Raw genomic sequence first — 13474 nt, 5'->3', positions numbered from 1 at the left:
TCCCTACACCTACAGTCACTACGGAAAGTTCAGATCCTTTCAAGTTTCTCACATTTTGTTGTTTCATACTCATCTTAAAATGGATAAAAAATAAAAAAAAAAGTTTGTCCTCCCTTTTCCTGACGATTTCTCCTCAGTTGCCCTGAGGCTTTAGCTGTTTTGAGTTTTTGGTGGAGCTTTTCTTTATATGAACTGAGGGTCTAAAGAAAAAGAGTGTCCTATGCTCTACAGATTGTAAAGACCATTGAGCAAAATTTGTGATTTATGACTTGAAATTTGACTGAATAAACAAAAAAGACAAAATTCTTTAGCAGACTGTGTAAAATATTAAACAAATAAAAACAAAGTATGTCATCAGACTTCCATTTGTCTGAAGAAATACTGTTTCCACAGGCATCAAAATGAGCAGTACAGTTTCACTGGCTGTAAAGCTGCTTGGTTACCTAGTGAGTTTATTGGTTTCTGGGCAACTACAGCTACTGAAGTTGTATGTTGATGACAACAGGCTGCTGTCTGATTGTTTGTAACTTAGTGCTTTGTGTGTTTTTCTCAGAGCTGGTGTCTGATGCATCTGGAGGCATGTTGCTCTGCTCTGCTGAGTGAAAAGGAGTCTGTATGAGCGGTGTTGCTCAGATTAAGGTTTGTGTTTTGGGTGGTGGCTCCAGTTTCCGTGACAACGCAGTGAGGATGAGGTTGAATTTGCTGTAGCGATCCGTCTGGTTGACTGAAGCCCCGCGGCTTCCCCACAGCAATCGCAGCTGAAAGTCCGTCTTAAACACCTCAAGCAGGTCTTCATCACACTGAAACCCTAAACACACGTAACATTTTCTGTTAAACTCACAAAAAGTGTCTTTGTGTAATACTTGGTGTGTTTTTTTTTTTTGCTTTTACCTTGCAAGATCTCCTGTGCATTGGATGTGTAGGTCTGAGTGTTGTGTGCGACCTGGCGTGCAGCCTCCAAGTGGTGCAGCATGATGTCACAGCCTTGGTCGCTGGTCTCCCAAAGCTCCGGCCCCTCGGGTGTAACCGACGGACGTTCCATCAACGTGAGGAGAGGCAGCAGGGTGGGGACGCAGACCACTGGTGGAGAGGAGGCTGCAGGAGGAGGCAGGTGAGGGATGTTTCAGTTAATGTTTAGTTTTAGTTTGCTTCTGTTTGTCTTTAAAGTCACATTTGCATAATTGTCTGCTACTTAGTTATAATCTTGCATCAGTGCATGTTTAGCCTGTTATAACTGAAGGTTATAACCGGTAACCTCATCTCTTTCCAGCTACACTTCCCCAGATGTGGCCTTCAGCCCCAACAGATGTTTACTGGACTTTGTGAAACTCCCTCTGGAGCCATAGGAGACAGCTTCCATTTCATTTAAATGGTACCCTGTATTTGTTTATTATACCTGTGCCTTCGTACAGATTCTTGTAGAAAGGTTTGAGTGTTTTCTCATAGCTGATGGCGGTCTGTGTGTAGTTCCTTCGTAGAGTCGTCCAGGTTTCCTCCAAACGACTGATCTGTGAGCACACAACAGATGTCAGCTGTGCTTCCACCAAACATCACTCTCACTTTTATATGTTTTTGAAAAACTACCAGAGATGCAATAAAAGATGGATCAGTTTACATCAAACGGGCTGAAATGTTCAAATGTGATTTTTAAATACTGGTCCAGTTGTTTCATATCAGCAGCCACGTTTCTTTGATTCAAAGCGAGGTGATACTTCATAATACTATGTATGTTTCATTTGTTTCTGTGTGTGTGTGTGTCCATGTTGTGGAGTCATATACTGTAAATCTGTTTACACAGTCACACCGTGGAGTCCCCAGGGGGGTGACTGCAAGCCAGTGCCCTCCAAAGTGAGGAAACACGATTGTGTGTGTTTACCTGTGGCAGGTCCAGAGCCTTCATCAGGGCTGTGAAAGCAAACAGGTCGCCCACCGTGTCTTTCAGCTCCAACGCGACTAGGATGATGCGATTTAATGTAGACGCCCGCTCCTCCACACTGCCTGTACATCCCAGAATATCCACAGCAACGCCTATCGCCATAGTGTGGTGTCTGACAGGGAGGAGGAGGATCATCAATATCAGTATGGTTTTGTCAGACGAGACTGGACAGTGAATCAGCAGGTATGAATTACTACTGACCTCATCTCAACTCTGTTGAGAGCAGGCTGATGTATCAGCCGTTTTCCTAACCCCATAACATATAACTAACATCTACTTGTCACAGGTTGTGGCCTCCATGCAGAGATTTACCATCAAGACATAAGAATGGTATCAGTGTTCTCATCTAACTCTTGCTAAGAAAGAAAGAAAATAACCAATTTCCCTAAATTTCAAATTATTCCACTGTGTATTTACTGTGAGCTTTATCTCTGTGAACTTTTACCATGTGAACAACATCTTCAATGTGGCTGTTAATTAAAAACTTAAGAAGTTACAGTTTGTCTTCTCATTTTGAGTCTGCAATGGAACATTTGTGCTGCCCTGTGTGTGTGTGACGCGTACCTTTCCATCAGGTCCAGTCTGAGCTGTCGACCGTGTGGCAGCGTCACCAGCTCCAGGCCAGACGTCACGCCCATCTGACCTTTCAGCTCTGGAGTCACTCCAAGAATCCTTGCAACCTGAAGGTCAAAAAGGTTTTACAAATGGTTGTAAAAGCAGTTTTCAATCACTTCTAGGCTTTTTATTTTGTCTGTCATGTGAGTGTGTGTGTTTAGGTGCAACAGATTGGGTTGTTCCTTTTCAAGCACCATGGGGATAATTTTATTGCAGCAGCAACATCAGCTGCAGAAGAGAAATCTAATTACCAGCAGTGCACAGACACAGAGGGCGTGTGTTTAACAGCACCAGTAAACATGTTTACCCGCTCTGCTGTCATTTTCTCTGTGTCTGTGCAAAATGGTCTAAATCAGTCACTGGTTTTAATGAGGGATCCATTTAAGTTGTAACTAAAGGCTTTATCGATGATTATTAAATTGTTTACTAATACTTTAGAGATGGTATTATTTATGTTATGGCGTTGTTTGACTACTACCTTGGACCAACACCACTTATTAACTCTATTAGAAGCGTTTATAAAAAAAAATGTATGTAAAAAGATTTTTTATCATGATCCATCCCCATCCACCCATTTTCTTTATCTGAGATCAGGGCAGAGTGGCAACAGGTTCAGCAAGGTAGCCCGAGCATCCTTCTCCTCAGCAACATCCTCCGGGTCCTCTGGCAGGATTCCGAGGTGTTCCCAGGCCAGATGAGATATATGATCTCTCCAGCATGTTCTGGGTCTGCCCCAGTCTACTACCAGATGGACGTGCCCCGAAAACCTCCAAAGGGAGGCGCCCTGGAGGCATCCTGCCCGAACCACCTCAGCTGGGTCCTGTCAATGTGAAGGAGCAGCGGTTCTACTCCGAGACCCTCCTGGATGTCTGAACTCTGCACCCTATCTTTGAGGGTAAGTCAGGCCACCCTGTGAAGGAAACTCATTTCGGCCGCCTGTAGTCGCTATCTTATTCTTTTGGTCACTGTCATGATTGCATTTTATAATGAAATGCTGACATATCTGATTTATCCAAGTCAGAAATTCAGCATTCTGATGATAGAAACTGGGAAAAAGGTGAAAATACAATGTAGTGATGACTATGGACCAGAGCCCATGTAAAGTGGTAAAGAAACTATAAATGCTTAACTGTGGACCAAAGTGTCTTCAAAAAGACACTGATCATTACATCATCGTACCTGGCAGTCGGCCATCAGCAGGTGTCTGGCTATACTGTGGTGACTGTGGCTGAGCAGCAGCTCCTTCGCTCTCTTCAGCACCACCATCTCAAGCGGTTTGTTTTCTGGCGGCAGAAGTCGAGATCCGAACTCTGCTGGTCTGAAAGTCGACTCGGTTTCTATGACCGGCCGCTGGAAACTGCTCCTTCCTTTCTCCCTCCCCTTGTCTTCTTGCTCATCCTCCTCCTCCTTCCCTCCGTCGTCCTCCTCTTCCTCACTGGTGTTTTCTAAGGCTGCGATGGCGTGATGGTAGGAACTTCTGTCCAGTCCTCTCTGTCCTGCCGCCGCCTCCTCTCTACCAAGTCTCTCCACGTAGCTGCAGAGCGGTGGCTGAATGTCCAGGCTGTTGTCTGCAATGGAGTTTGGTGAATTTAGTTCCTCCCACTCCAGCAGGCTGTGGGGCCCTAAGTGTGCAGAGCTCAGCTGCGGCTGTTCAGTCTGTCCTGAGATTGCCTCAGGGTCTGGATACTGAATCGGTTCAGGTGATGAAGCTACAGAACCGGAGGGGCTGTGGTAGTCTGCAGCGAGGAGCTGGTGGTGAAACTTCAGGGGCTTCACTGGTGGCACAGGAGGGACGGTGCTGGCTGTGGGACAACGGTCACATTCATGAATCACTGCATCATTTTAATTCCTTTACTTTTGTTTAGCTAAGGGAGAGAGATGATATTATTCTACATGTACCCTCCAAAGTCCATATATTAATGATTAAAGATACTTGGTACTAGACAAAATACTTCACTTAAGCTAAAGCAGCATGTAATCTAAAAACATTATAAGATGGAGAACTGAGGTCTGAGTGACATGTTACAATGTTTATAGTCCAGTGTTTTTAAAAAGGTTGTGTGATACTATATACAGTAAATTGCAGACTAACTGAAATACTTTTGCCTCCTGTAATTAATGAGTAGTGGCTACTGTTGCTGGGGCTTTGTGCTACCATGTCTCCAAATTTACATCTGATGTTAAGAAAAAAACTTTGATCCGTATTCTACCAGCAGCTGACTATGAAAAGTCTTCACATCTGCCTCCTAGTTGTAGTTTTATGTTGCGATATTGGGAATTTTTAATAGCTACAATATCAAGGGCTCAAGTAAGTGTAAACATTTGTTTTGAATACGTATAAATAAAAAAACTGCAGGAACATCAGAGTGGAAAATGGGGGTAGTTTCATGTTTTCTGTGCTAAATCAACACACAGTTGTTTAGAAAACCACGGTACCACTGTCAGAGAAAAACTCCAGTACCTGGTCTAATTCATTTGATTTGGCCAATTTAATAAGGAGCTGTAAACATTAACTGTTTTATCTGGTTTCATGAACCATGTCAAATATCTAACAATATTATGTGAGTATTTAAAGTGTGTGGAATGAGGGGGCATCCATATTAGAAGAATGCATGAATGCTTCGAAGTAGTTCAGGAAGTTCTGTCCTGCTCCTAAAACCTTTAACTAAAGCTTCATTTAAAATGCTACCTGTGAAGCTCTGCTGTTCCAGTAGGTTTCCAGTAAATGAAAGCAGGAAAACTGGAAATGTCACCAGTCACTCAAAGTACCAATATTTCCTGAGAAATTATCGTTTTTCCATATACACTTAGAAAAATGTACCTCCACTCCTCCATGTAGAAGCAGGTGTTTCCGTACACGTGGAATCCAGAGGAGAAGCAGTGAGCCCGAAGGAGGTAGAGGAGGAATCTGTGTGGCTGGAGGGAGGAACCAGGGGCTGAAGGCCAGGTGAGCGAGGCAGCCGAGGCACTAGCACCTTGCTGGGTTTGGGTGGTGGTTTAGGACAGAGCTGACTGTCAGAGCCCCTGATGGCCTGGCCTGGACACACACAAACACTGATGTCATTACCACGGTGTGTTTCATCAGATATACTCATTTTATTGGGATGAAGTTTTTAATCAGAGCCACAGCATGCATGAAAGCACAAAAATAAATTTATTTCCTATTCACTTACAAACAATGGCCAGAGCAAATAAGGAGAGAGCTTACACCTACATGTTGAAGTAATTTCAACAGCCCCACAGGTTTTTATTAGCATGCACAGCAGCTTTGCTTTTAACATAATCGTCAGACTGAACTGCCTTTTTGTTGCACTTCACCCAAACTATAGGAGTCGAACAAATTGGAGATGAGTGTGGCAATGCAGGGCTCTGGAACCAGGCTGCTTTATTTTATCCTCGACTCGTATTGTAACCAGCAGCGATGTTTGTGTTTTACAACAGCTAAGACATTTAGCAACAGGAGCAACAAACCTCACCTACTTTACTGCTGTTTTTTTCTTTTCCTTTTTCAACATTTCTAGGTTTTGCACCTCTTATGAATCACACGCTTTTACATCTAAATGTATGAAAAGTGTTTATTATGAATAACAAAATTGCACAGGCTGTTTCTGATTTATTTGACAGCAACAGTGTTCTAGACATTCATTACTACTGAAGCGGTATACTATATTGTATTTGTATTGAATGTGTATGGGCTAATGTGCAGTTTGATAGTGTATAAAATGAAACAAAGTCATTATCATACGGCTACATGACTGTTCTTAGACTACACCATATGCTGAACTAGATCCAAAGCAACACGTGAATAATGTAGTTACTAAGCAGCATATACACACCAGATTGGTATTTGTGAGATTTTAGTTTTTTTAGTGGCTTCCACCATGTGTACTGACCTGTGAGAGGCTCTGCTGACCTCCGTGGAACAGATGGGCTCAGTGCTGGCTCACTGCCTGTCCGAAACACTGCAGACTTGAGGTTAGGGCTGGGGAGGAGAGGGTCAGGAGACTGCTGGAGCTGTGGTTTTGATCCTGGAACACAACCAGAAAATAAAGAGGACAAGTAAAGGAATGAAGGGATACGACAAAGGAGAAGATGAGAGGCAAGCGTGAGACGTGAGGGAGAATAAGAGATGAGAAGGTGCTAATGTACATTCAAATCGATTACAACTCTTAGGAGCAGGTCCCACAGTAGAAACTCACTGTAACAAAAGTGACCACACCTGTGATCACTGACATACAAGTTGGAAAACCTGTGATCATTGAAGAAAAAAACTGAGCACACCTGGTTTTCCAATTACCTGCCCTCTTAAAATGACACCACACTACTTGCACGAGCCAGCTCTGAAAAACAGGCAAGTGCTTCAGACTCAGCACAGGGGTTATCAATGGAAACTGGGGTTTCAGAGTGAAGGACGCTGCATAATGTCACCTCTATGGACAACATCCAAGAAAAACAAAAAATTTGCTCTTCATCTCAAACCTTTGCTACAGAACAGAAACACAAGCTGGGGGATACTGGGAGCACATTCTTCAGTCAGATGAGGCCAAGATAAATTTGTTTAGCTCAGATGGGGTCCAGCATGTTTGGCACAAACCTGGACAGGACCAGCACAGTGACCGCATAGTCCCCAGGCACCATGGAGGCCTGGGGATATACCAGAACACCGACTCCCAGACTCTCTCCAGTAGCTCAGCATAGAGGAATATTCCAGCAGGATGATGATGCAAAAATCACACAAGGGTTTCTAACAAAAAAAAACGTGAAGCCTGTGACCAGGCCAAGTATGTTGCCCAACTTGAATCCAATAAAACACCTATGGGGGCATTTTAGACCCAACACAACCTCTGAAACTAACCATTTCTAAAGAACATGTCTCCAGAAATGTGCCCTGGTGTCCGCCATCCTCCTGGAGGACCAAGTCAAAAATAAAGGTGGACAGACAAAGTATTGAAATATGAACAATCTGATTCGCAGTAATAAAAAGCGTACTGACTTTTGTTTCATTGAGTTCCTACTGTGGGGCCTTTATAGAAAATCTAAGCTGTACATTTTTAATTTTATAAAAAATTGATCTTTAATCATCCAAGTGATATGGGTGTCCTCAGCTCTGTCGTACACTATGGTAGCCTGAAGCCCACCGAGGGCTTCAGAATCTAACTGGTACTTACCAAGAGGAAGGAAACTCTCTGATTGGTGCGCCTTGAGTGGGCGTCGCCTTTCCTGCACCTGATTGAGGCTCGCTGGTTGGCTGCCACAGCGATCCTTCAACCTGAGTGCGTGAACATCAACAAACGTATTTACACATCATAACAGAAACATTTTGTCCAATTAAGGACTACATTTGCTTAATTTTTTCACTAAACAATGTGTTTGAATTTAGTAGCAGATCAAATAAATGCAGTGCAGTAAAAATACAACATCTTTAAAATGTGGTGAAATAAATTGAAATAGTCAAGTACTCAACTGTATTTAGTCTATGTACAGTACTCAAGTAAAAGTACTTCTTATCTTCCACTGGGTCCTCTGTGTGTTTGTGTGGGTTTCTGGGAGCAGTGAAGGACCAACCTGAGCTGGCTGCCTCGGCCCGTGCCGTTGTCCTGGCAGTGTGTGCTGTCACGCACGATGTGCGTGTTGTCGTGTATGTTTCCGTTGGTAATGTTGAGGCTGAGACGTTTCTGTCTCTCCTGCGCCACGGGCCCCGCCTCTCGAGGGCTGCTGGCTATTCCGTACTTTTCCTCCAAACAGCGTAGCGGCAGCTCTCTGTTGATTGGCTGGAAGATAATGGCTCCCACCACCTTAAAAATGAATATACACAGAGAAGAACAAATGAGACAAACTGCAGTAAACTAAACATGTTTTCTCTATCAAATGTTCTCTTTAGATGCTCAGGAATTGCATTACTGACCAATAAAGCCCCTGCCTGATTCTGAGTACGTTCCAATTTTGAAAACAGATTTGCTGACAAATCATCTATGTCAAAGAACCTGTGAATTTCCATAAAAACTGTTCATGAGTTAAAAAGAAAACCACATCACCAGACCCACCTGTGAGACGGGTTTTCTGTTGCCGACATAGTATCGAATAAGTGCAGGGACACTGTCAAATCCCTCTCTTTCCAGCCGGTACTCGACTCGGGAGTAGGCTTCATTCAGCGTCACTACCTGAAGGACAGATGGAACAAATGTCTTCATTTATCAGTTATTGTTTTAATGTCACAGTAGTGGTATTCAACCATTTGAGTACCATTAGCTTCAGCTCAAAGCTCAGTTACAGTAAATACTTCTTCTGATATTAAAACTTGAAAAGTTTCAAAGTGATAATCATCACTGTTTGTCTTAATTGTGTTTTTGTTTTATATTGTGTAATGTTTTTGTGTTCATTAAATCTATAAAAGAAAATCTTTAGCTGGAAACAGTAACATCAACGTTAGCAGTTTTAGGTGACAGAGTTTACAGTAATGTTCACCTTAACTGTTTGTCTTTGAATCTGTATTTATTTTTACCTTCTTGTTGATTTTAAAGTGCTGAGCAGCATTTCGCCATTGGCAGGTCAGAACATAACTTCCTGGGCTGGACAGTGAGTCACGAATCAAGAAGTCTCCATCACGCTGCAACAGGTTGTCTGCAACCTGCAACAATACAGAGGGTTACACACGGGCTCGCACACAGTGTTTGTTTATAGTCCAAACATTTAATTCAATCTAATAATGGTAGGCTGTTACCTTCTGCTTATGTAGGACACAAACTGAATTTAGCTAGAAAAAAGATTGTACATTTTTATGCTGATGTTTTGGATCCAGACTCTTTTTGACCTGTCCGCCTGAAGTGAAGCATCTGCTCTCTTTCTGACACACAGTGTGACTATGTGGACCAATTTAAGTCCCCACAACATGAGTAATACCAGCCCCCCCACTACCACATACACAAAACCCTTCACGCACAGTTAGACTTTCATTAAGCAAGTGTTTGTATAGTATATAATGGTAGTTTAGTTTAGCCGAAGGAAGCAGCTTATTAAAAATGATTGCATCTCAGACCTGGGTTTCACAGGGAACACACAACCTCCCTCTCTTACTCACACACTTAATATATACACACCATACAAAGAGAGGGCTTTTTATACACAGTGACCAAATGATATAACCCCATCTCTGCTGCACAGGCTTCTATTTAAACTATAATCTTTCTGTAAGTGCTGTGTGGCAGTCTAATAATAGGTCATCTGGCTCGGCAAGTTTTAACCAGGCTTTAAAAGGAGGGACTGTGACTCTGACTTACACTATGTTTGAGCGTTACCTGTCTGGGTATTGCTCCGTGGTACCATGCGTGACTTCTCGGCTCCTCACTGTTCATCTTCAGTTCCACCTCCAGCTCTCTGCGAAGTTTCTCTGAAGGACAGTCCAGGATGAACTGATCTCTGGAGAACTGCAGTACAAAGATAAAAGAATTGGAAAAGCCAGTCAGTGGAAAAGCAGACTGAAAGGTACAGTAACTTTAATGGTAGCTACATTATAATTGCTTAAATATTTTCTGCACAGACCATGGGTTTTAGCTGTTACAGAAGGAGACCTGACATGTCAAACCTCAAGACTGACAATAATCACAACAGTTCTTCATTCCCTTAAACAAACAGCGATGAGGCCAAAGCTCAAAGACACATCAGTGACAAATATTAGACTTGTGACTCCCGACCACCAAAGATTAAATACAAAGACACAAATCTATAACAGAAAAGGCCAAAGAACAAGAGAGGAAGTACAGAAGGACAAATCAAGGGTGACTGGGGGGTTTCAGTGGCTGCATCTGATAGTCAGCACTGACCAGGTTATTCACTTTGTTTTATTCAAATAGTTTTTAAGAACTCAAGTAATTTTTAACAAAAAAATTCTAAGATTAAATGGACAAGTACAAACATTAGTACACTGTTATTTTTTGCTCTCAGATTTATCTTTTGACCCATTGGACAGTCAAAACTGATGCTAAACCTAAAGCTCAGCACATTCACCTTTACCTTCTTATATTTAGCCATGTAACTGTAATATATTTATTAGTACTGATACTTCTACTGCTTGTAATAATATTTTTATTGACTATGTACATTCAATTTGAAGGAAAATGTCAAATTGCGAAGTAGACATTCTAGTCCAGCACGACACAACACAACACATGACATAAGGGCTTAAACGCTTTTTAAACTACCCCATAATAGAAATACATTTCTTCCTAAACGCAAAGCAATGAGGCTTAATAAGACAAAGTGAAGTCAAATCAAGTCAATCTTATTCATATTATTTATTGCCTCAAAGGACTTCATACACCTTTAAACCTAAAAAAACCCCAAACTGACTGAAGGTCACCCAAAACAGTTACCAAGCTGAGTAGCACAGCAGCTACGACTGAACAGTTTGATCGAATTCAGAGTTGAATCCCCAGAGTGAGGCCAGAAGGTTGGAAAGACTGAACAGTGAAGGACAGGTAACAACCTGAGAGCACCACAGCAAACACACACCCCAAACACAGACACGCACTTACATGACAGCTGCTGGGTCTCTGCATTGCTTCCTCTTTCTCCCTTCTTCAAACACATACCTCATAGCAAACGCATACAAACGACACACTTTGGGTTTTGTCGGTTCAACACACACACACACACACACACACACAAGACCTGAAGCGACACACTCACACTCTCTGTCTCCTCTGTGATTTTCCTTCTTATCCCTCGCTCTCCTGGATCTCCACCCAGTGCCTCCTAATATTATGTCACTGTCGTGACCCCACCCAACTGCCCAGACTTGCCTCCATACACACCTTCACCTGACGTAGATAAACACACGTGCATGTACACCCGAGTAACACCAACACTTCCTTGATCTTAGTTAATCCAGTGTCATGTGAGACAGTTCATTCTGAAATAGTGTATTAGAGTCGTATTGTATCTGAATCTGTTCAACCAACTAACTGGTAAAATATATGTCAAAGGCTCGTTCTGTTTTTGTAGCCAAATCTTTTTTATCCACTTTAATTAGCCACATCAGGATCAAAGCTGTCTATAGCTGGTGAGGTTAAAACTCCAAAAAGCAAAATGATAAACACTGAATCAAATGGATCACTGTAATAAGGAAGGAGTACTAGAGCCACTGATCCCACTGAGAATCAGCAGACTGCAGCTCTACAAAAGCTTCAGCCATGATGGTGTGTGTCCCCCTTGATGATAATAGTGTGCTGTGTCTTTTTACCCAGAAAGGCTCCTCATTCCTCTGGAGGTGACTGGGAGCAGGTCCACACGGGCCTCACACCCGGGAAACTCGAACCCCGAGCCACCTTCCAGGTCTATACTGGCTGTTCTCTCTCTCTCTAAGGTTTCTGTACCTCTCTTTCTTCTCCTCTCTCCAAAGTCATTAGACTAGACCCTTGTGCACCCAGTCTCCATGTATGACAGGAAATCAAAATTAATAGAACAAAGCCATAAAACACATGCATCACTTTTGTTTCTAGTTTGGAATAGCTGTAACGTGTGTGTGTTTACACAGCTGTAGAAAGTACATGGTGCAGTAAAATTGAGTGGTCAGTCGGTCGTGTTCTGCTGCTGCCTTCATTTCACTACATGGAATCAGATTCTTTCTACAATATACAACCCTAAATCAGAAAAAAGTAGGGACGGCATATACAAATCAAAATTAAAACTGAAAAGAGATGATGTGTAAGTCATCTGTCCTGTATTACATTGAAAACAATACAGCAGAACATTACCTGATGTGATACGTCATCAACTTTATTCTTTGTTCAAAATAAACACTTCTGACATAGGGCTTCCTTTTGGCACAGAACAGTTTTAAGCAGCATTTATGTATGTAACTACATATCGTATTGCCAAAGTAACCCTGAGCCCATTGGTTATATCACTTTCTTGATGCAGTGCTGTCTGAGGGATTGGAGAGCACGGTCATCCAGCTCAGGCTTGGCCCTTTACACACTGAAATCCCTCTAAACTCCTTGAATCTTTTAATTATGTTCTGCACCAGAGAGTGTGACATATTCAAATCCCTTCCTATTTTTCTTTGAGGAACATTGCTTTTAAACACCTGTTGACATCACTTGTTTCAAATGGAGTCATCACTTCATTGTTTTACCTCTTTACATTACTTACAAATAATCAATTTTCAGTTTTAATTTTGATTTTACATACCATCCCAACTTTTTCTGATTTGGGGCTGTAATATGAGTGACAAGTAGTGCAGCCATACTAAAAGCTCTTTTTCTGCATTATGTTAAAGGAACAAACAAAAAATAAAACAGAAGTACAATATGAAAATCTGGATTAAATGACCACCTGCATCCAAAACATTTTGCAGTTTCAATGTGGTTTTGGGTTTCGTTATGGTCTCGTTATCATCTGTTCATTTAGTTAATGAATTCTTCAAATTAAGAGTTTGTTTTTGTTGTTGTTTCTGTGGGTATTAAAAAGTAGATTTTCTCTATTTTTAAGTCAATAATGGAGAAATCTTAACTATATATTTTTTTGAGGTGATGTTCAAATTGGTGATTGTTAATGCTCTACAGTGAAGTGTTTCAGGGCAGAAGGGAGGAGGGAGACGCTCTACTACTACTGGACCTAGTTATCTCAGAAAATGAGAAGATTCATATGCTGTGTCACTTTTTGTTGTTTTACTTTTTGTTTTGCTTTTCCTTGTTCATTCCTGTGTTGCCCATCTGTTAACAGCAGTATGTTACACCCACTAACACACTGTCTAGTCAGCAAGATTTTCCTGTTGTACCAGCATTACGCAACTAATTTAGAAATCGCACTGCAAGAGCTGGTGGCTCCGTTAACGTCAGCTTATTCGACTTGTTTTGGAGTACTAGTAAAAAACGAATGCAGTGCTTCTTATTTTCCTACATTATTATTTATTATATCTTATAT

General features: G+C 41.9%; 1 protein-coding gene across 2 annotated transcripts in view; it reads right to left on the bottom strand.

Annotated features, from left to right (window-relative positions):
- Window positions 1-6: 6 nt before the first annotated feature.
- The window catches only part of bcar3 (BCAR3 adaptor protein, NSP family member), a 54246-nt gene continuing 40778 nt past the window's right edge, over window positions 7-13474 (bottom strand). For both annotated transcript variants that reach the window (XM_020587208.1, XM_020587209.1), the window contains 13 exons: window positions 9847-9975; window positions 9054-9179; window positions 8596-8712; window positions 8117-8346; window positions 7720-7820; window positions 6445-6579; window positions 5373-5588; window positions 3731-4353; window positions 2501-2616; window positions 1877-2048; window positions 1397-1508; window positions 892-1095; window positions 7-808 (listed from right to left, as the gene is read on the bottom strand). In XM_020587208.1, coding sequence (XP_020442864.1) covers window positions 630-808; window positions 892-1095; window positions 1397-1508; window positions 1877-2048; window positions 2501-2616; window positions 3731-4353; window positions 5373-5588; window positions 6445-6579; window positions 7720-7820; window positions 8117-8346; window positions 8596-8712; window positions 9054-9179; window positions 9847-9975 — 2460 coding nt within the window. In that variant the 3' untranslated portion in view covers window positions 7-629. The remainder of the gene's footprint in view (window positions 809-891; window positions 1096-1396; window positions 1509-1876; window positions 2049-2500; window positions 2617-3730; window positions 4354-5372; window positions 5589-6444; window positions 6580-7719; window positions 7821-8116; window positions 8347-8595; window positions 8713-9053; window positions 9180-9846; window positions 9976-13474) is intronic.

This window comes from Monopterus albus, unplaced genomic scaffold (assembly GCF_001952655.1).
Source record: "Monopterus albus unplaced genomic scaffold, M_albus_1.0 scaffold444.1, whole genome shotgun sequence".
NCBI classification, from domain to species: Eukaryota; Metazoa; Chordata; class Actinopteri; order Synbranchiformes; family Synbranchidae; genus Monopterus; species Monopterus albus.
This window is presented reverse-complemented; position numbering and strand designations above follow the sequence as displayed.